Genomic DNA, 24,900 nt, shown 5'->3' on the forward strand with positions numbered 1-24,900 from the left:
TATATTACTTACCAACTTTTAAAAATGCCAGTCCAACAGTTCATTGGAAAATGCTGGGACTGTAGTTCTCCTGGCCATCAGTAATCACAAAAACAATTCACAAGAGTTTTGGGTTAGACGACATCCCTACAATTGGAATCCATAAAAAACACAAATGTTGTTGCAGTAAATTAACAATTCCAAACGCCAAAATGGACAGACAAAGAGACATCAGTGACATGTACTTTATATCATAAAAGTAAACATTATTATACATATCTGATAATCACACAACTGTTTATGTTTCTGTTCCTTACGTGAGTGTACAGCCTTAACTGAGATGGGTTGTCAATTAGAGACAACATGGTTTGGAAGTTGAGAAGGTACTTTTGGCAAATTGTTTGCTAGTCTGCTTTTACAGTTTCATGTTCCACCAAGGAATTTTAGCCATTAGATATTGTGGCGATAAAATATTCACATGGCTTCTGGGTTGTTGTTTTTTGCATGGTGGAATGGCACTGAGAGAGCATGGTATGGAAATGGAGGGTCTGCAAAACTTAACACACATAACAGTGCCTGTAATAAGAGGCAGAGCAGACAGATGTTGTATGACAATTTCACTTTCACAGGCGTGTCAAACCTCTTTACTTCCCCAATCTTCAGTCCATTCTTCTTGCCATACAGAAATGTTCTTTGATAGCAATTTTCATTTTGGACTATATCTGACTGGAAGAATTGTTGAGGGGTACAGGGAAATGTCGCCTTCTTCGAGATGGTGGTGAAAAACGACGGACAGTAGGCCCACAATCTGCAGGTAAATATCGTTGGTCCTGCTGCTCTTGCTGGTGGGCAATAAGGCTTTGGGCAATTACTTTAGGGAGTCCTTCCAATTGTGACTGAAAATATACAAGAAAATTGAAAGTAATCTTCGGGGCGATAGTAAATGGCATTTGTGGAAAATGTTTGTAGACTTATGTCTGCTGGTATGATTTTGCATTCATGGTGCAACTCTAATTGTTGTGGGTTGTCAGTCTCACAATCACATATATTATACATCTATCGTCTGAAAATCAAAACTGTCAAGATATTGCATAATATTTCAAACTAACAGATCATTAGTTTCATTTTATGGCAGGTCTCGTCATGCTTATGTGAAAAGGGGACTGTATTTTCTTGAGTATAGTGCACACTTTTTTTCCCCAAAACACAGCTGTGATGAATTTTGATGTTTTTTTCCCCATGGAAAGATATTACTGTGAGCACGTAACATCGGAAATACCATGTCAACAAATCCATACTGAAGTACGCAAACTAATCGGGTAATTACACTGTCTGGCTATAAAAAGTGTTCTTTGTATATCTGGACTTATGTATGTAACTTATTTCATTAATTTTATTCAAAATTCCTTTTAATATTGTTTTAATTCATTTCGGCCAAATCGTGTGTGAAGTGATCGGAAGATCGCACAATTCACCGTTATTAACAGCAACCAGATTACCGCTATTGACGCCTTGAAACGAACATAAGTTGACAGAGAATGGATACATATATCATAAATGCCATACTTTGACTCGTTAAAAGTCATATTTGTTATAGTTTTACAATTCTATGTCAACACGTAGTTCTCGCGATCATGCGATCACGTGCACAGGAGCCTTGACCGTGACTGGTCAGCCTGGTTCCATGTGAAAAATAATAACCGGCAATAGCGATCAGCTGCTTCGCTTAGAGTTATTATTTAAAATATGTTTAGTAAAAGCTGCAACTAAATTAACAAGATATTGGGATATATTATTCCTGATATATGAAAAAAGTTTCAGATACAATTTTTGCCGATCTTTTGTATTAAAATCCTGTAAAGTTATATCATTGACTGTGTCTTGACTGAATCACTGGTAGATTCCAAGAAAACCTGTGTACAGCTGATTGCTGTTTCCAGCTTAGTTTACACAAGGTAATTTCGAATTTGTACTGACCAAGTTTCTCATCACCCGTTCATTACTGGAATTCGCTGAAGGAGTAGATACAGTGTAATTTTTTTTTGTGCTTGACATTCAAATTCTTTTTTTCCAAAATACTGAATCTGCTAGAGGGGGGTGCGCATTATACATGGGTGCGCACTATACTAAAGAAAATACGGTATGTTGACATCACTACAGTGTACACATAACCTTGTTACATGACATTGTATGATGTCAATGAAATGCCACTGCATATTGAGGGATTTTTTTTATCCATCTTCTAAAATATGGAAACTAACTTTCGATAGATGTTTTTTTTCCATCCATATATGGTTGAAGTATATATTCTAAATGATTAGACTAGTTAAAAGTATTCAATGTACTTTTAAACTGTAAACAAGTGAATGATTTCCCTGTGTTTCTATAGTAACATGTACATTTGATCACTGAACAATTGTTGTCAATAATTGTTAATAATTTTAAGAATACTACCTCTTTTACTTATCTGACATAAATCCTGTATTTTGGCTTTCATTTTCAGATTTTCAACAAACATCCTCTTCACTGTCAATTAAAACTAGTTGTTGCCAAGTAGTCTCATAACTACCCATGCCATGATGTCATAATGGTGGCAACCTCACTTTTTACCCTCATCTCCTACTAGAGGAAGATGAATTGGGGAGGTGGGAGTAAGAAATTTGTATGAAATAGAGGTAGTATTCTTAGAATTATTAACAATGATAACTATTGTTCGATAATTCTTAAGAAAATTCTACCTCTATTACATATCTGCCAGAATATACCAGAGGGACCCTGATGGGATCTGCCTCTTAGTAACTCCCTGTGTATTTGACAGCAACCCTCTTCTGGAAACCATTATGGTTGGTTGGTTGGTTTGTTGTTTAACGCCGCACTCAGCAATATTCCAGCTATATGACGGCGGTCTGTAAATAATCGAGTCTGGACCAGACAATCCAGTGATTGATATCACGAGCATCGATCCACGCAATTGGGATCGATGTCATGCATCAACCAAGTCAGTGAGCCTGACCACCCAATCCCATTAGTCGCCTTTTACTACAAGCATAATCACCTTTTACGGCAAGCAGGGGTTGCTGAAGACCTATTCTACCCCGGAATCTTCACAGGTCCGAAAAACCATAATGTACTGATCCTAATCCTACTGAAATAATTTCCTCTGAATTTCCCCTTGAGGACTTAAAAATCAGAAACTATGTCAAAATAAGTCAAATATGTGATATTATCACTAGTTTTAATTATCATAATAAACTTGGTTCCGTGACCTATAATACCGGTTCTGATGTCACTTCCGATTATGACGTCACTTCCCCTTTTTGGTAATGACGTCTCTTTAGGTCTATTTTTACCCCCAAGACATCATTTCCTGGTTAGAAGGACTTTGTTTAGCTATTTCCGGTAATGATGTCACTTCCAGTTAATGGTGATAGATTACATTTAAGGTAATTCTAATCCATCTTACACCTAATAAGCAGAGTAATCAAGGGTGTACTTACCCTCTGATACTGCTCGTGCCCCCCAACGATAGTTTTCGCTGCGACCACAGGACCAAGGGAATACATGCCCTCTAGGTCCGGCTGCATGTCATATAAGTAACAGTTGGTGAAGCTGTTTTGTGAGGCCCACTGAGAGCTGGAAACTACTTGTTCTACTGAAACTGTAGTCTATGACGCGAGACTCATGGCTAGGGCTCTTATATCGTGAGCTGAGCAGGATCCGAGGCGTGGCGTGGAATTCTGAGCCTGTGTATAACTTTGTGCAACTGTAGCCTTCATCAATCCTGCTAAAGTATCCTTTGTGATATCTTTGTTCGAGTTGGTCTTACATGATAGAAAGAGTCTACTTGGATGGCATCGATGTGAGTCTGTAGCCAAGAGATAGAGCTTGAGAGTTCTGATGGGACATAAGAGTCTGTCTGGTTGATCCACTGTTGGTCCTAATGTCAGGATTGTACAGTGTCTATGACCCAACAGTCCCATTGTGGTAGATCGGTTCTTGGCTACGAATTCTGCGAGTGATCTTACAGTTATAGAAGTCCAATGTTAATCATGGGTAAGACTTGAATAGTCTAAGGCATGTAACTCTTGCTGCTGTAGCCATGGCTAGCAGAAACGATGTTTTCCTGGCTTTTTGAAGTAGGGTAGCCTTCGCAATGGGTTCATAAGGTTCCATTAACAGTGCCAATAATACCACAGATAGATTCCACTTGGGGAAGATACGAGGGGTCCTAATCTCTTCTAGCAGAAAGGATTTGATTATTCTGTTGAGGATGGAATGGTTCCTGATAGACAATCAATCAAGTACAAAACGAAGGGGTGATCTGTAACCTTTATTATACTGTGTCTGAATTTATTGTCTTGACATAGATGAAGAACGAAGTCCGCTATCATAGGGATTGATACAGCATTATCAACAATCCCTACTCGTCTTCTCCACTGGAAAAACTTGTCTCATCTGTTGTCATATAAAAGGGAGGATGAAGGTTGCCACGATCTTGCCACGCTTCAGAGGCAAGCTCAGAGTATCTCTATGTTTGATCTTCTGCACGATAACTTCCAGGCGGTAAGATGTAGGCTCGGCAGATTTTCATGGAATATGCTGGACCTGGGCTGTCATAGCAGATCCTGACGAAGTGGTAACTGTCTGGATTCCTCCATTAGTAGCTTTAATAGTCTTGGGACCCATGCCCTGCTGGACCATACTGGGGCTATCAGTATTATTATGCAATCTGTCTCCTCAACCTTGTGGATGACTTTGTCTCGGAGAGAACATGGTTGGAATGCATAGCCGAATAGAGTCGTTCAATCCATCGAAAGGGTGTCGATCTGGTGAGCTCTTGGGTCGGGAACTGGACTGACATAAACTGGAAGTAGGTTGTTCTGGCAGGTGGCGAATGGATCTAGATGTGGTATGTCCCATATCTTGGTTATCCAGGTGAAGATCTGAGGATGTAATGTCCATTTTGTTGCCACTATTCTCCCCCAACATGAAAGACTGTCGTCCAGTTTGTTCAGTTTCCCGGATGTATGTCTCGCTTCCATCCAGCAGTTGAAGGAGTCTGCCAAGGCAAACAATCGTGTAGACTCCATCATCGGGGAGTTGGATCTGGTTCCTCCCTGCTTCTGAATATATGCCACTACTGTGGTGTTGTCCGTGGCTATGAGAACCGATGATAGATGAAGTTGTGTTCTCCATTCCAGGATGGTGTAATATATGGCTTTCATTTCCTTGCAGTTGATATGAAGGTTTTTCTCCTCTGTGTTCCACAATCCCTGTACTGTGAGATCGTCCATATGAGCTCCCCATCCCAAATCTGACGCGTCTGTGAATAGATGATGTTCTGGCGTCGGATAAGTCAGAGGGATGCCACTCATCACATGTTCTCTGTGATTCCACCAATAGAGGTCTTGTAGCAAAGTGGGAGGTAACTGAGACTGGAATTCTAGGTCCTTCGATCGTATAAAATTGACCCATGTCTGTAGAGGACCTAGCATCAGTCTTCCTCTGAAGGACATATCCTGTAGAGATGTCAAGTTGCCTTGCAGAGACATCCACCACCTCAGCGACTTGCTGGGTTGACTTGAGACTGAATGGATCATCTTTATAGTCTTGTCGAATCAGTCTTCTGGTAGAAATAGATATCCCCGGTCTAGCTGAAATCTTGCTCCCATGTATATAATGTCTTGGACTGGAGTGATCTCTGACTTGGCTGGGTTGACTAGGAAACCTTGTTAAGTCATAAGCTGGACCAAGAATATCATGTTCTGATGTAGCTGGTTTTTCCCTTGGTCTGCCGCTAAGAAGTCGTCCAGATAACCATAGATTCGAACTAGCTGAAGATGGGAGAATTTGATTACTGGCGCTGTAATTCTGGTGAATAGCCAAGGTGCTATTGCTATCCTGAATGGTAGGACTTGAAATTTGTAGCATCGGCCATTGATTGCAAAGCGTAGATATTTCCGAGATGATGGGTGTATCTGGACGTGAAGATATGCTTCTGTAAGATCTAGGCTGATAAGCCACCCTTCTTCGTCGACCGTTACTTCTGTATGGATTCCCTCTGGAATTTTTGAGGCGGCACCAGATATCTTTTGTTGAGGATCTTTAGATCTATTCTCATCCTCATCTCAGCTGTGTCCCACTTTGGGACTAAAAAGACTGGGGAGTAAAAACCTTTGGTGTTGGTGGACTGCTTTAGTTCCCGAATGGCTCGCTTCTTTAGTGGTTTCCTTACAGCGAATTCTGCAGCTGCTAACTTGGCACCCACAGCGTTTATGTTTCCTGAAGTGTAGCTTGTAACCATGAGCCATGACGTCTAGAATCCAGTGGTTGGGTGTAACTTGCTTCCATTTTTCGTCACTGGGCCCGGAGTCAGCATAACATTGAAAGATGGTATACATAAATCGCAATCCATAGACTTCCTGGTATCTTGGCGAAAAGTATCCTGCGAAGATTATGGCTTTGTACCTGCGCCTTGGTTGGAATGAATCCTTCCCGGATATGACATACTTCTTCTTAGGAGGCTGTTTGGACGCAGATGACTTATGGTACCATAAGTCATGCTTGTGAGACTGTGATGACCCATGAGCTCTCCCCACAAAGTCTATGGTGGTTAAAGTCTGGAAATGCTCGGCTGTATCTTCATCTCTCACAATTCTGAGCATCCTGTTGAAAGTTGTGGTCGCTGATATCGTTTGCGACATCATGAAGTTCTTGGTCTGGCTAGATACAGCCCTTGACCTAATCTGTGATAAGATTGTCGCTGTAGTCTCAGTAACTGTGAGGAAGTCCAGACTTGGGATGATAGTAAATCCTCAACCAAGTGTTGGAACTCCAGAAGTGTAGCATTGTGCATCTTGTAGAACTTTCGTTTCATAGTTGGAAGAGGTAGACGTTAATCCTGCTTGAGTCCATGGATGTTATCCATCGATAACTCAACGACCTTGCCCGAGTAGCTGGGCCAAGGAAATATCTGTTGAATATGCTGAGATGGAGCAGGTACATACCATCCCCCATATTCCAGCATCTGGGGTGGTGAATCCTCTGTCACATGTGTCCAAAGTATAGGCATAAGGTGGTAAAGCTCTTCAATAAGTTCCACAAAAGTGTAGCCTTCGCTGTAATCTCGTTCGGGTCAATCTCCAAACACCCTGATTCCAGCTGAGTAGCCTTGGGAATCTCCCGTGGGTGTAGGATAACCGTATCCCTCAGATTCCGCCCAGTAGGGCTTGTCATCCTCCGGTGACCATGATTCAGGTATGATATGTCTCCGTGGACTTGTAGCCTGTGCATAACGGTAGTCATGCCGTGGCTGTCCTTTCGGCTGGAAGACTGGCTGGGTAATCCCATGGAGTCTATGTGTCTTGGTTCCCGTCAGACGTGTCAGGGTCGCCGTTGGTGGCTGGCCCATGTAGTCCATGCGGCATCCATATGGTTTCTTCACAGTTGGCTGGCTGGATGGCTTATCAGTCGGTTGGAATGCTGTGGCAGGCCTATGGGGCCATTTGGCATCTGGCTGGTATGGCTGGCTGGCTTGGTTGCCTTGGACCGCCTTTCCATGGATACCGGGAGCCACACCATGGCCCATGGATCTAGATTGTCACTACTACTATAGTAGGTGTTGACACTAGCACACACAGGAAAAATGTGAGGGTGCCCCCATTATGACGTCATGGCTTGGGTAGTTACAGATTGGCAACAACTAGTTAAGCATAATTGACAGTGAAGAGGACGTCTGTTGACAATCTGAACATTTTAGTTAGTGTGATTGAAGCCAAAATACAGGATTTATGGCAATTATGGTAATTGAGGTAGAAGTTTTTCTTAAAAATTATCTAAAATCTAAACATAGAAAAAAAGTCACTGACAGCATTTTGGCACCATGTTAATGCCTGGCTTCAAGGTATACCTGTTCTATTTTGTTATCTTTTCAAGGCAGGTTACAGAACTGGTAATAAATAAGAATAAGAATCATATTTATTTTGTAAAGTTAGAAAAAGAAAAGACTACACCTCTAGCCTTTAAGTTTGTTGTTTAATTTCGCTTTCAGCACTATAATTTCAGCTATATGTTGGCAGTCTGTAAATAATCAAGTCTAGACCAGACAATAGACATGATTGACATCATTAGCATCATTCTATGCAATCTAAGCAAATCAGCATTTTTTTCTTAATGTTTAGAAGGTCCATTATCTTTCCCAACTTAACTATTTCTTATTAAAGAAAATATAATATACATAACAAACTGTATTCTTTGGTCAAGAAGTAAATAAATAATTTGATATAGTATAATATGTAACAGGGCCCTTCAAAGTTTACAACACATCACAATACCCTATGATATTTGTTACAAGTTACACCGGTGAAAAAATGCCCCGTGACATCAGCCAAATGACAAGGTTGCTGAGGGTCATTGAGTGTACATAAGCTCCTCTCAGTGATCTGTCATCTCTACACACCATGTCACTGAATTAGCAATTTAAGAGTTTTCAATATTTGTTTAATTAATATAGCCTGTGGTAGCATACATAACAGCAAACACTAGTTAATGAAAACATTTTTATTTTTATTATATTATATTTTTTCGGTTTTAGCTTAATTCATGGGGCTAAAGAGATTACAAATGGAAACAAATACACATATATTATTTTTTTTATTTATTTATGTCATTATTATACACAGGATTGCAGTTTATTTGGAACTTATTTATGTTACTGTACAAATCCAAATGTCACTGGTTTGAACACTATATATCATCGGACATCTTTTGCAACAAATTAGATTTGAAGACTTGAATCTGTAATAACATAAATGGGTAAGAGCTGTGCAGGTGGTCGGTCTAATGGGGTTGTACCGCCTTCCTGTGCAGTATAAAGCAAAGGAGTCAGAGTGTGGTTTTGAAGCATAAAAATAAAAATCGCTCATCAATTTAGGGTAGTTGCTATTAACTTTTCAGTTGCATGTTTTCTTCCCATATAAATGTTGAGAGAGTAGGATAAAAAGGATTAGTGACCAATATTTTGGCTACTGGAAACTGTCATGGAACTTCCATGCAAGCCACTCTCACTCACTACATTTGTTGAATACATGATTCAAAAGACGATTCACCCACATGGTATCAATGTAGCCATACCTTACTCTTTCCTTAATACGATCCACATTATCCTTAGTGTTCCCTCTCACACTTTTCTGTCAGAAAATCATCCAAAATATTATTATTAAATGCCCTGTCATTCATTGTAGGTTATGGAAGTGGAAATGGAATCTGCCAAATGGAATCAGGATCACTCGTAAGTGTCCATAGACTACAGTTGCAAGACACCATGCCTACCATAACCTTCATAAGTGTCTTTCTATTATTCAACCCTTTCCGTTTATTTCCGTAACGTCTCAGGCATGTCTGGGTACATTTGCACTTGTGTTTACAGTGTGTGAGCTCAGCCCATGTTACTGCTTATAGATGGAAAGCAAGCCTTGGTTCCACACAGGTAATGAATAGATTCACTGCAAAAAGCCCCATTGTGACGTCACAACCCCCTATTGGTCACAGGAAGCGACAAATCCTGGGCTTTGCACCTACCTCATACAAATGGTTTTTTTTGTAAATCCTATACAAATATGTTTTGCTTTCATATATTTCCCATGTCTACATACCGGATGTGTCTATTTATCAAAATAATACAAAAATGAGACCTGTCTATACACTGTATAGGCTGTGATAACATGTTTGTGGAAGTCACATGACCTCAAAATATTCTCTCACAGGGTAAAAGTCATTCACATAAGTATGGGTTCCATCTGTCTTAAGGGGAGGAGGGGCCATTTGCTATCTTTCCTGCAATCACTGATCACTAAGCTTCCTAAATCCTCCTTAAATAGGAGGGGCTACAACTATAAACATGTTTTTAATTTTATAAAAGACAGTCCCCATTTTCCCACATGAAGTAACCAAGAAGTCCCCCACAGAGGGACCAGAAACAGAAATAAATCTGGCACCTGACTGATAGCATCACATTCCACACATAGATACTTTACTTTTGGGCAGTTTAACACTGTTTGTCTAAATTTGTCTTAGCTGATTTGTCATTAAGGGTTTAATTTGTGTGTCAGGGATCAAAACTGATTGTTTACAGGTTGTAGTGTTTGATATTTGGATCCTTCTGTCTTAAGAAGGTAATTTCAGGTCTCACATAAGATTTCAGAAGAGAATGATGCATCTCATGATCTTGCTGATACAGATAAAAATAAAAAGATATATTCAACTCCAACAAGTGTGAGGAAATGTCACATAAGATTTCAGAAGAGAATGATGCATCTCATGATCTTGCTGATACAGCCTCTTCAGCATGGGTGGCCATTTGGTAAAGTAATACAAAGTTGAAATAAAGGACAAACATACACAATAATGGTCAAATGTTACGAATAAGGAATGAATGTTACAAGTAAAGGTCACTGTGTAAAAGGAAGGGCGCTTTATTTTCTCCCATACAATGTCTTCATGGAGGCACATCTATCTACTGACATCTACACAAGCACTTCTGGCTTTGTGACATCACATAACATTTCAATAGAATGTTAAAACAACCCCTGTGGTGTTGTTGAGTGTTTGGTTTGGTACCCTACCTGGCACTCTGCATTAAGAGGATAAAACAAGGACTAGTTAGCTCAATGTCAGTAAACTGTTTCTGAGTGGGGTAAAAACAAGGAATGCCAAGGTGCCAAAATCTACCTCCCTTCAAAGTGTACCCAGGTAGATTCTGGGAGCTCCCAGAATCTATCCCGGGGTAGATTTTGGGGACTTTCCAGAATCTACCCCCAGGGGAAATAATCTGGGAGTTCCCAGAATCTACCACGGGGTGTAATCTGGGAGCTCCTCCAAGAATCTACCCTGGGTTATAACTATAATCTAGGAGCTCCAAGAATCTACTGCAGCCCTGTTTGATTTAAGCATTTTTATTTCATGAATGTACTTGAAGTTTTCTTTTGGGGGATGCATCTAACTCAGTCTTGATCTCTCCTGGTCAATTGCAGTAACAACATTGTCATCTGATTAAGCTTACATAAATGCCTATTCAGTACACATCTTATTAGTCTTAAAACATTCATATCCCCGAATCAACCCCCCTTTCCCAGAATCTACCCCCAGGGGGTATAATCTGGGAGTTCCCAAAATCTATCCAGGTTATAAATTGTTATCGAATCCAAAAATTCAAAATGTTGTTTTATACATGCAAAGAAGAAATAAATATTGTTTAAACTAATAAAAAAATATCTTACAAATCACATTGTCTTAAACTTATTGTAGTCATCATCAATTTGTAAGTTTGAAAGTTGGTGTTGAGAATTGTTTGAGGAAATGTCTTACACTTATGTTATTGAATAAGCTTTAACATGCTTTGTGAATAGACCTAACTACTTTGGATTGCATATAAAATCATTTTGAAACCAATTATAAGTATTCACTTGTGTCTGCAAGTACCTTTGTTTGGGGAGGCATGTATCACAGTATCAAGAATATATTCTGACTATAGAAGACATCACATCATCAAAACCATCTAATTATTTGTCCATTTACATTCTTTTTCTTCTAAATATAGTCAGATGGATGTAATAAATTTCCCAAAGCAATTATCATTGTCTTAGTCAGGGTTTTTATATTATTATCAATAACAAATAGAGAAAACTAACATAAAATATGAGAGCAATTTTTTCTGAAAACCAATATCCATTGATTCCTTGAATTATTTCAGTGTCACTGGACATTTATTACAACGTCAAAGTGTTCATGGAGGTTGGTCAGATACACTGCACCAATGGACAGTTTCTCAAGCGTGAATGATGCTGGGTAGCATAGCCATTTCAGCTCCTTTCCATAATGGGTACAGACAACAATTTCAGTTTGCAGAAGAGAAGCAGTGGCCATGATCTCTGCATCCGTTGTCCAGACTCCATTTTCAGCCATTCTTGACGAATCTAAGTATTTCGTCACATTCTGCTGAAGGTAATTTTCTAGCTTTTCCCCTTTCTCACACATGTGTTGTACAACAGCATCTCTCAGGCATAAGTGGGATGTCTCCTGACCAGTTAGGAAATAACTAATGGCACGGAAGAAGCAGTTGCCATCACCTTTGGTCTTGTGTTGTCTTTTTGGTGGCTCAAATTCTTTCTCTCTTCCAAAATAAACAGACTTAAATGAAGGTAAATGTAACTGTTTACAAAGTTCTCTTCTTCTCAGAATGGTCATTGGCTGGAAGCTGCAATGTGGCCTCTTGGGGGTGTTCCTGGTTGTGGTGCTGGGCTTCTTGGACTTGATAGGACTGGTACGGCTGGTAGAACTCATAAACCTGGTGTGGTGTGGTACAGTAGAGCTGACAGAGCGTTTTGAACTGGTGTGGCTGGTGCGACAGCTAGGACTGGTTGAACTGGTAGTCTTGGTAGATCTGGTGGTAGGCCTGGTGTAGCTGGAGCGACTAGCAGGACTGATATGGTTGGTGGGGAAGACGTCATGTGGAGTGTGTCTTTTCAAATTTGATCCATGGTATGTGTTGCAAAGCACTTGACCACTCTTCAAACTCTTCAACTTAACACGTCCCTTGCCAAACACTTGATGAACTTCAAATGGTCCAAGGAACCTTGGCTCAAGCTTAGCGCCAATTCTGTTGATTCGACGTGAATTCTTCAGGTAGACTCTTGTCCCTAGCTCCAACTCATGATGACTGTTGTGTAGCTTGTATCACACTTACCGGTTGGTTGATCTAAGTGATGACTTCGGCCTGAACAACACAAGTCCGTCTGAGGGTCCACAACTGTTTATTTAGTCGATGACTGTAGTGCTACAATCGTAGGCCAGGTCTAAACTATCCCCAGACCTCTTGTCTGGTCACTTATATACCCAGGGTCGTCAGCTAAATCCTTTGTTTCCAGATGCCCTGCATCTGGTCAGTGCTTTGTCATTAATGTCATAATTCTTAGGGGGGGCTCCGGTCAGTCCCTGGTCAACCCTCATCATAATGGGTTGCGATTGTCCGCCAAGCGACACGCTGTCGGCCCATCTATCTCTGTGACAAAGGTGACCATGGTTCTCCACTGACCCGTGCATTAGTAGGGGCAGCAATTCAGATAGATGGCATCTCTTTACCCTTGATACTTGTCATGTTGTTCTTTCTGAATCTTCTTGGCCTCTGTAATATTGTTGCTGACTTTTGATGTGATGTTTTGTCGCAGGTTCTGCATGGCTTGGAGAAAATCATCACTGATCACATCTTCTTTTGGTGTTGGAGAGTCCTTAATGTCCATCGGTAGTTTTGCCTTTCTGATGTACATGCATTCAAATGGTGTCATCTTGGTTGATGCATGTACAGATGTATGGTGGGCAAACAGAACTCCAGGTATAAAAACATCCCAGGTGTCTCCACGGTCGTTGACAAGCTTTGAGAGGACATTCTAAAGGGTCCTGTTGTCTTGCTTTCGTTGTCCATTGGTCTGAAGATGGTATGGTGAACTGACTCTGTGCTCAGTTCCCAGCTTGGTCATAAGATTGTCAATTATAGTGTTGATGAATTCTCTACCTTGATCACTGATCAAAATGTCAAAGCAGCCATGTCTGCACACGGTCTTGTACAGGAAGTCAGCCACAGAATCTGCAGACTTATCAGGATATGCATCTGCTTCAGTCCACTTGGAGAAGTGATCGGTGACAGCAACAATGTAGCGATTCCCTTGTTGTGTCATCTGAAATGGTCCCATCAAGTCTATACTGATCTGGCTCCAAACTTCTTCTGGCACAGGCATGGAGTGGAGTGGTGGGGCATCCGTTGTTATTTTGGGATTGAACTTCACACATGTCTCACAGGCCTTGCAATAGGACTCGATGTCTTTCTTCATTCCTGAAAAAGGGACACATATCTTATTCTCAGACAAAAGTCAACAAATCTAAAATGATGTAAGAGTATATGGTCACATGCACAATCTCACAAGCGCACACAATAACATCTAAATCCAATTTAATTTATTCCATTTCAGCCGACCAGAACTGGTCTGTTTTGATTATGGGACCACCTCTGATGCATAATTCAGGGTAGATTCTAGGTGGAGCTCTAGAAAATACTTGGGTTTAAGTTAATCATATTTAGGATATATGGAATTCCGATGCATTTAAAAATATTGAAAAAAAGGGCTGACACATTTCTGAAAGTAATTACCTTTCCTGTAATACTTTGCTGCAATTTTCTGATAGGTCCTCTCTGTTGTGAAGTGACCACCAGTGGTTGGGTGGTCATGACAGGCCTCCAGTACTCCCTTAAGTCTTTGCTGTGGCAACACTTCCTTAGCGTGGTGGAACAAGGTTCCATTCTGTGCAGTGTAAGGCTTGGCAACTTGTCTGAACTTGGACTTGGCATTGGTACGAAGATCACGCTTGAGCTTGTAGATCTCCTCTGGATAGCTGTGGTCAGATTTGGTCAGGTACCTCAAGACGTCGTCATAAACTTGATCATCCATAATTCAAAGTGGATAAAATCTGTACCTTTGCATTTATATTTATACATGTGTATAACCTATTCAAATGAGTCACATTCTCATCTCACATGTGAGATTTCTTTAATTATGATTACTGGTGCTCCTACCTTTGTCTTCTCAATTTAAATAACAGGATATGCATGTTTAAAAACTAAATAGATGTGTACTAAAAAGGCATTTATGTTAACTTTATCAGATGACAATGTTGTTACAGTAATTGACCAGGAGAGATCAAGACTGAGTTTGATGCTTCCCTGAAAGAAAACTTCATGTACATTCATGAAATAAAAATGCTTAAAGCAAACACGACTGCAGTAGATTTTTGGAGCTCCTAGATTATAAGTTATAACCCAGGGTAGATTCTGGGAGCTCCCAGATTATACCCCATGGTAGATTCTTGGAACTCCCAGAGTATACCCCGGGGGGTAGATTATGGGAAAGGGGAGTACTGTACTATGAAACAGAAAGTCTTAGCCTCTAGCTATATAAATAACAAAGTCATAAGCACTTCCGGTTTTATTACATCACTTCTATTTGTACAAAACACATGCAATCGTGAAGATCCAGGGTAGAATAGATCTTCAGCATCCCATGCTTGCCGTAAAAGGCAACTAACAGGATTGGGTGGTCAGGCTCGCAGACTTGGTTGATGCATGTCATCAATCCCAATTGCGTGGATCGATGCTCATGATATTAATCACTGGATTGTCTGGTCCAGACTCGATTATTTACAGACCTCCGTCATATAGCTGGAATATTGCTGAGTGCGGCGTTAAACAACAAACCAACAAACAAAACACATGCCCAATGCTGTACCACTCCAAAAATGAAAATCCCATTCTTCTAGATATGCTTAGTCATGAGCATTTCAAAGACATCACTTCTGGTTTAGAAAACACATGAGCAGTACAGTACAAGTCTATCTCATATGATTGGAAAATGCACTGATTTTCATGAAATAATCTAAAATTACATGAAATTTGAACCATGTTTCATAATTTTACCTCCAGTGATCTAGACCTTTATGTAATTGAGACCTCACCATCGTGTAAACTTAGTAATCTTAAACACAATGTTTATTTTTTTAACACTCAACCCTCACACTGAGTGACCTTTACATACAATGTCATCCAATCACATGTGAGAACATTACTCGTTGCAAGTTTAGCCAGTGTTGCAAATATAAAGTTTCCATATCATACTGCCAATCCTTTCTTAATGAAACTGGGGGCACAGGTAGCCCAGTTGTCTAAGGCGCCACAATTCACTGTGCCAAATTGTGTCCTTTGGGCATGCCAGAAACCTATGATTGAGGGTTGAAATCCTGGTTCGCCCCATATATGTTTCAAGGTTTGTCAATGCGATACCTGTGCTTGAGGGTTTCACCAAAGTGGTAAACGTGCATCACTTCGGGCTTTCCTTCCACATCAAGCTGACATGCCATGGTAAAATTGGAATATTGTTCAAAGCGGCATCAAACCCAACTTACTCTAATCGAAAGAACAGTAGACTGTGTGTAATCCGACAAAAAGTTTTGATTCCAGGACTGCCCCCTGTTTTATCATATCAGTCATGAAACTCAAATCTGACATTTCCCCTCGGTCCCAAGCAGTGTCTGATTACACATGGTCTACTGTAATTGATACAACCATGAAAACTAATGAGTTAAATAATTAAAGAATCATAAATGTATGGAAAATATAAATGTAATGAATTAATCCAAAATGTTGTTAAATTTTTCTTGATTTGATCTTGACATTTGAACTTGATGGGCAAGTTTGGTAAGGTGAGCTTCAACAGGTGAACTAACACACACATGGTGAAACAATTATCAGTTCTATACACCAGAGAATTACTCAAAGTTTAGCACAATATATGGAACACTGCATTTACAGTAATTGCTTGGGGCTTGGTGTGACATTGTGAAATTGTTTTAGATAATAAATTTTGACTTGGTGACTTGGACATGTGCCTTCTCAGACCACATGGCTTGAAATACCTGACCCCAGAGCATTTACCTCCCCTTGTTACATATATGGAAGGGTAAATTAAGACCAGTTAAAACAAATTTTAGAACTTTAAACGAAATGGGAATATTACAAAGTGCAAACTGAAAAGAAACAAAACAAGAGTATACCCTTTTATATTAGAAACTTAAATGAAAACAGTTGAAATTCTGACAACTACATCAGGTATGAAGTCTCTGACGTTCATCATTGGCTCATTGTTGAGGAAAGAAATTGTGGTGGAGGAACTAAAATTCGAGAAAACACATCAATAATGATACATGCAAAAATAGTTGAGCAATGGGTTAAAATATTTATAATATGACCGCACAGCCATTATGGTGAAGCTAAGTGTGTTTGGAAGGTGCATGTCGAAGGAGAGGTTAATAATCTTAAAGATCGTTACAGGTCATGTCAGAACGACCCTTCGTGAACATGAAATTTAACAGGAATTCAACACAGCCAATCGAAAAGGAGCTTTCTCAAGCTATATGACACAAAGGTCAAACTGAAGGCTTTCATTTCAGAATATACTTTGAAAAGTTCTCAATTCAAAATTTGTAAACGTAAAAAAAGAACATTCTGGAATGTCTAATAGTTGGCCATGAGAGTATGGCAGTACTTCCCTCAGACTATGCAAAGTCTTGCCGTTCAAATGTTTAACCTATTTCCACGGAATAAGTCATACAGCCTGTAACTGTGGTTCGGAATACTGCATGTTAACCCTTTCCATGATTTGACATGAGTCATCAGGAGATGACATCTCTGGCCATAAGTAAACAGAAGTTCCTGCAATATCAAATTCAAAAGTTCCATACCATGTTTTCAAAATATTTGCAAACTGTATTTATACCAAAACAATTCTCAGAGCTCCAGATAAAGGCCGTATCAGCATATTCTTGCATTAAAATATGCACAATACGGTGGGAAATTATTTAGAAAACGTATCAGTTTCGCATCACAGCACGTATGAACAGTCTAACAATCATAAATATACGTATTTCCCCCCCAAAAAAATATATTCTGTTTTCAAGCAGCGTATTTTCTTCCCACTAAACAGCTGTGTAAACGGGATGCACATTATAGACGCCATAAAGAGTTTTGATGTTTTTTCATCAATGCAAAGATATTACTGTGAGCATGTAAAACAGGAAATACCATTTCAACAAATCTGTACTGAAGCACGCAAATTAATCATGTAATTACACGTCTGGGTAAAAAAAGTGTTCATTGTATACTCACACACAAAAGAAACGCAAGTCGAGTATGCAGTATACATGTTATTTATTTTCAACAGTAAAGACAAGAAATACTAATAGGGATTGACAAAAATTTGACTGAAGACAGTTTAATGGATTGAAAGGCAGATGACAATTGTTTTTTTCAAATGTTAAGGGCTTACACAGTTTCGGGTCAATACCCAAAATGTCAGTCAATACCTGGTGTGACCACCATTAGCATTGATCACTGCCACACATCTCCTGTACGTTGAGTGGATCAGACGATTGCACACATCCAGAGCAGCTGTGAGTAGTTCATCAGCAGTTGTAGAGACTGGGCGCACATTGTGCAGACGCCTTTGAACCTCATCCCACAAGTGTTCGATGGGGTTCAGATCAGGGCTGAGGGCTGGCCAAGCTAGTACACAGATGTTGTGTTGTTGCAGAAAGGCCATGGTAGCTCTGGCAACATGGGAACGAGCGTTGTCCTGCTGGAAAATGTGTTGTTGATGTTGTACAAAAAATGGAACAACGTGGGGTCTGATCACTTGGTCGATATACCGCTGAGCAGTGACGCCGTGTCCCCGACCTTGACCAACATTCAGAAAGCACATGGGTCCCATGGATAAAAAATATTGATAACACCATCAAGCTTCACTACACACTAAAACTCGTATCAATTTATGGTTCCGTGTTTGTTACCTATTTGCTTAAAACCCACTTGCGTTTCTTTTGCATGTGAGTATATATCTGGACTTATGTTTGTAACCTATTTTAATAATTTTATAAAAACAATTCATTCAATATTGATAAAATTAATTTCAGCGAAATCTTGTGTAAAGGGATCGGTAGATCTCACAACTCCTAGTGATTTACAGCAACCACAGCCTTGAAACGAACTTTAGATGACACAAAATGGATACATAAATCCAACATAAGATTTCGTGAGCATGGGAGCCTCGACGGTGACTGGTAATATTGTTTCATACATCAAACATATCCCGCAACACCAATCAGCCAAAGTCAGAAACCTATGATTGTGGGTTCGAATCCCGGTTCGCCCCAATTATGTTTCTAGGTTTGTCAGCACCATACCCGTGCTCGTGGGTTTCACCGAAGTGATAAACGTCTTAGACCTGCATCACTTCGGGCTTTCCTCCCACATTAAGCTGACACGCCGTGATAAAACTGGAATAATGTTAAAAGCGGCGTAAAACACAACTCACTCACTCACTCACTCAGTACTACGCTTATGGTTATTACTATTTCAAAGTGTGCAGCTGATTGCTGTTTCTGGCTTAGTTTACGACAAAATACACATAAATTGCTGCATATAAATCAATGCCAGGTAAAAATGGAAATACAATTTAAACGGTAAATCATCACGTCTAGTGACGTTTTATCTGAAAGTTCAAATTTATTTTCCCCAAGTTTGTTATCAAATGTTCGTTTACCTAAATTTGCTGAAGGGATATAATGTAAAAGTTAAACATTCTGCTCATAATACTCAATTTTACTTCCCAAAACATACTGACTACCCTACAGACATACATGTACAAAGAAAAAAGTATTTATTATTGTTTATTGACCTGTTTTCATGATAGTAACAATGCTGTGGTGCATAGCTAAGGTGAAATACAAGATTAATCCATTAAATTCCATTTAGTACTCTAAGTGTACTCTTAAGTTTTGCCAGTACTCCTCTATTGCAATAATGAGTGAGTTAAAATTTACGTCACTTTGGCAATATTTCAGCGATATCGTGACGAGAACTTAGACATAACAAATATATTGATATTAGAATAAAAACCTGTCAGGAAGGACAGTAGAATAATTAGAGTATCACAGTTTTGATTGTAAAACTAGTTGAGAACATTTAAAAGAATACATTTTCAATCAACAATACAATATAAAAGTGGGCTATAGATCACCACAACCAAAGTTCGGCCACCTTACTGGGGACTGTGGGGACTTACAATACTTCTGCTACCTGCACAGTTCCCCATCAGGATTTACACCATCCCTTCAGCTGCTGGTGATGGTACACAATGAAGCCATTAGTTAAAATTAAACAAATAGACTATGTTTAAAACTGAGGTATTTATAAATGTTGTGGCCTTAAATATCCTCTCAGGGGGGACGACAATTTTACGTTACTTCAATACCCTTTGAGGATGTTAACAACGTGTGTTGTCTGACGTTGATTAATGAATAATTTGCATACTCGTATATATACCGGTATATGCAAGGGGCCGACGTATGGTTCTCAGTAGGAAGTGGCAACTTGGAGACGATGGCTTGCGGTATATACAGTTTTACTTTATACATGTAGATATATACATATGAAAGACACTATGTGCCAGGTCGGCACATAGTGGTAGTGGTTGTTGTCTAGGTGCCACAGAGCACCCAGCCTAACCCTAGCTAGGCTAAGGGTAAGACCTTTCTTTTCTCTCTTCTTCAATCACTCTGGATCAAGGCTTATATACCCAAGGTCACCTGACATTTAGTAAGTAATAAATATAAACGTAAACAGTAATTCATCAGCAGGATGGCAGGCAGTCAATGTACACAAAAATGGGGATTAACAATTAGGATTAGCATCTTATAAATAACAGCAACTATAAGTGTTTCAAGGCATATAGATGTCATGGCTCCAGGGTAAAAGAGCCTTTGCAATTAAGTGTTCTTCAGACAATGGGTGTCGTAAATCAGTTGCTATGACAATATAGCCACTAACTATCTAAGTAACAAATCATACATTACCAATATAAAATATAGCTATTTACACAATTCAAAATTTATCAAAAGTTCAATTTCCTTTTTAAAAAAACTATAATTAAATGAGAATTGAAAGTACATGCATTAAAAAGATCCTTAATTGATGATGATTTGAAATAGTTTGATCGTGATTCTTTCATCACAAGGGACACAAAATGGAGGATCCTCACCTTTCAATAAATATTCATTTGTATACCTGCTATGGCCTAACAGCATAGCCGTGTTAAGACCTCTTCAAGTCTGGACTGACAACCTAAGGAGGTGTAACCGATAGTTGGTTTAATTTGATGTTATTTATTGATACCTACCTGGGTGTCCCACTGGCATTAGATCTCAGATGTAACATCTGATCACAGGTTTATAATCGCTGAATGGAATTTGAAGTGGTGTCACACATTTGTTGAGTACCATTTAGGCTGCAGCATCGGCCATTGTGTTACCGATGATACCAACTTGACTGGGTAACCGACAAAATACGATGTCGCATTGGCCAGTTGCAAGAACATTTAATAATTCAATAATTTGAATTAAAAGTGGATAATTACAAGACTGATTTTTAATTGCCTGAAGACAAGAAAGATAGTCTGAAAATATAATAAATTGCTTATGTTTGGATTGTTTACTTATGTAATCTAATTCTGTTAATATGGCCTTGGATGGAACAGTTATCTGGAAGTCTTAAAGATATTGTCCAGGATCCAATTATGGTGGCGCTGACAACTCACCATCCTTAGATCTATCTGTAAATATAAATTTATAAGTATCATATTTGTTTCTTAATTCATTATTTTCTTGTTGATAAATAAATTGATTTGTTTCAGATTTCTTTAATTTAGTTAATCCACCTCTGGCATTACCAATTGCCATGGCAGAGAAGACAAAAGTTCTGTGGGGGCTATATTTTCAAGATTTATTTTAGCAGCAGAAATATGAGGTTTTATTCTGATTCCAAGGGGTGGAATAAGAGATGATTTTTTATTTTAGAGTTCTTCAAAGAGGGGATTAAAAAACCCAAAGGCTGGATTGGAGTTTGTAGAATGCGATTTAGAAATGTACTGTAAAGATAACTTAATGCAACATTGTCTAAGTGATGGTTCATCAGCTTCCAGATACAGGCTATGAATCTGAGACGTTCTAAAGGCTCCAAGGCAAAGCCTCAGGCCCTGATGATGAATGGAATCAAGTTTTTTCAAATTGCTTCTACATGCTCCAGCATAGGTAATGGAGCCGTAATCAAGTTTAGAGCGGATAAGCACTTGTACAGTTGGAGGAGAGTCTTCTGACCCCCTTCCCATTTTGAATTTGAAACTACTTTTAATAATCCCATGCTTTCAGACATTTAGTCTTTAAATAATTTATGTGTGGCAGAAAGATCATGTGCTGGTAAAAAATAATACCAAGAAACTAGGCCTCTTTTACATCTTTAGTAGGAGCACCATGCATCCAAAACTAAATCGGGGTCCTTATGCAGCTTATACTTTCTACCAAAATGAATGCAGTTTGCCTTGGCTTTTGAAAACTTGAAACCATTTTCAAGAGACCCATTTATAAATTTTATTTAAACATAATTGGAGTTGCCTTTCAACAGTATGCATATTTTTACCATGACAGGAAATGTTAAAGCCATCCACAAAAAGTGATCCGTCAATTGGATCAGATAAAACTATTTCTCTTTATGCTGAATAATGTGACAGACAAAATACTGCCTTGTGGGACCCACTGATCTTGATTATAATGATCAGACAGGGTGGAACCCATGAGGACTTGAAATTGTCGGTCTGTTAAAAAGTGGGATGTGAACTGTGGCAAACCACCTTGCAATCCAAAATTATGTAAATCTTTTAAAATACCATGTTTCCATGTAGTGTCAGACGCTTTTTCGAGATCGAAAAAGATAGACACTTCATGTTGTTTGTTTATTATGGCATTTTTTACGAATGATTCTAAACGTACTAAATGATCGATAGTACTTCTGTTATTATGGAAACCACATTGTATATTTGTAATGAGATTATATTGGTTTCTGAGTACCAAACTAGTCGATTATTTATCATGCGTTCCATGGTTTTGCAAATGCAGTTTGTCAATGCAATTGGTCGATAATTTGATGGATCGGTGTGATCACGTCTTTGTTTAGGCACTTGAACAACAATGGCTTCACACCAAGTAGTATAGGTAATGGGGGTTCTGGACCACTTCCACTGGAGCCGGATTTATTACCTATACTGCTACTACAGGTAGCATTTTTTATGCCAAAATGATTATGCGATTCAACGATAGTCATGAGTTGTATTAAACGAAACATCAATATTAATTAATAATGAATAAAATTTACTATAGCCCACGAGGATATTGGAAAGGTATAGGAGCAACAAAAAAATTAGCCACCGCGGCTAAGGTATCTAAAGATGTGGCCAAGGATTGGTTAAAGAAACAAGCGATGTGGCAAATATACTTACTGGCACCGCATTATATACCGAGGAAGAAGTTTGATATATTTACAACAAATGAAGTTCATCAGGCTGACCTCTTGTTTCTTCCCCACGATAAGGTAAGACGCAAAACGTATAAATACGCTTTAACAGTAGTGGGTGTGGCTAGTCGATACAAAGAGGCTGAGCCATTAACCTCGAAAGATTCAACAGAAGTAGCTAATGCACTGAGCCATATATAAAAACGTGGACCGCTAAAATGGCCTAAGCTATTTCAAGTAGATCCTGGTCGCGAGTTTATGGGATCGGTAACTAAACTGTTAACAAAGCACAATGTCGAAATCGTCCGTGGTGAAAGAGAGGCCCACCGCAGTCAAGCTATCGACGAAAGATTTAACAGGACATTAGCGGAACGTTTGTTTGGCTATCAGTATGGGATCCAAATGAAATCCGAGCGATTGAGATCAACCGAATGGGTGACACGATTATCAGCCGTTGTATCAGCGCTGAATAATGAAGTGATGAGATTAATAGGGAAGAAACCATCTGATGCTATTAAATTGAAATCCGTGACTTCCGAATCTTCAGCACCGAGGAGAGGCAAAGAACGAAAACTTCCTGATAGAGTAAGGGTAAGATATTTATACCAGCCCGGTGAACTCGAGGGAGGCCTATGTCGCGCAACCAATCCCATATGGTCCCTTAAGATGTATAACATTAGTCGATTGGTTACGAAAGAAAGAGAGCCTATTCTTTTATTATCTTCAAGATGGACCGGGTAGGGCATTTGTATGAGAAGAGTTGTTCATAGTTCCCGACGGTACGGTATTACCACCATAACCATAAGCATAGGTAGTAACACCATCATTATCAATCCATCTCTTTGTATCTAAGGGGGATAATGATGTCTTGTTCATTCTTAATCCATATATCCTATGATTGTAACTTCTTAAAGAGTTCATCTCGTGTTTGAACGTTCTACCGTTGAATAATGATTCTTTATACTGTTCGTGTTTGATATGCTTTTTGACAACATACTTCTTAACACCCTTGGCTTTTCTTATCTCCCCATTATCTGACTTCTTTATAGAATACATCTTAGGTCTTAATCCAACATACTCCGCTATAGGGGTCCCAGCACATTCATCCTTCATCTTACCTAACACCTTTTTATTTACTACGCTGTGCAGTGGATTATCTTTAGGGTAATCGCTCGTGTCGTACATATCTATTTTTTCTGCCATATCTTTATACACATCCTCGGGTTGTATTTCCATCAACAAAGAATCTGTGTTGGTATATAACACCTCACATCTATCGCCGTATTGCTTCTTAAGTTCGTTGTAATAAAAGTCATACATTAAGTGTTTTGACAAGTCGAGAATACTCATACCGACGTACACCGGTCTGTTGAATTTTATATTACTCTTCTGCATATGCAACGCTGCTAAGTCGTCATCGAATATCTTGCTTCTGTTAAAAGCCGGACTGACTATGAGTTTCCTGAGTCTTTCTTCATCATTAGATCTGACTAATTTAACATCAACACGCTTCCTTAGATTCTCCATAGTTTTACCAAATACCGAGTTATTCATGAGCTTATACAGATTCTTTTCGAAATCGCTGGTAGCTATCTTTCTTAAATCTGTGTTCAGTCTTATATAGGGCTCCATCCAAGGGCTTTGATCAAACTTTCGAACTCTGTGTATTTTCTTAAGTTTCATACCTAACGATAGATATAACTGGAGATTTCTGTAGTGAACTATATATTTTGTCTTATCCATCAAATTTGGTACGAGTCTTTCTACGCTAGCAAACCTACTATTACCCATCAAGGAGCGTTGATATTCCGACATCCAATCTTTATTAACCATTAATCTTTCGGGAGCTAGCGGATAACTGTTATGATCTTTATGTAACGAATTTTGATATTCCAAGTCAACTTCTAGTATGTACCCTTTATTCA

At 39.1% G+C, this 24,900-nt stretch overlaps 1 protein-coding gene across 4 annotated transcripts in view; it reads right to left on the minus strand.

The window, feature by feature from the left end:
- Positions 1-264: 264 nt before the first annotated feature.
- The window catches only part of LOC139478144 (small conductance calcium-activated potassium channel protein-like), a 456,162-nt gene continuing 431,526 nt past the window's right edge, over positions 265-24,900 (minus strand). For all 4 annotated transcript variants that reach the window (XM_071260503.1, XM_071260487.1, XM_071260495.1 and 1 more), the window contains one exon: positions 265-875. In XM_071260503.1, the coding sequence (XP_071116604.1) occupies positions 696-875 (180 nt within the window). In that variant the 3' untranslated portion in view covers positions 265-695. The remainder of the gene's footprint in view (positions 876-24,900) is intronic.

The sequence above is a fragment of the Haliotis cracherodii genome, unplaced genomic scaffold (assembly GCF_022045235.1).
Source record: "Haliotis cracherodii isolate W230 unplaced genomic scaffold, xgHalCrac1.p SCAF_1, whole genome shotgun sequence".
In the NCBI taxonomy this organism is placed as follows: Eukaryota; Metazoa; Mollusca; class Gastropoda; order Lepetellida; family Haliotidae; genus Haliotis; species Haliotis cracherodii.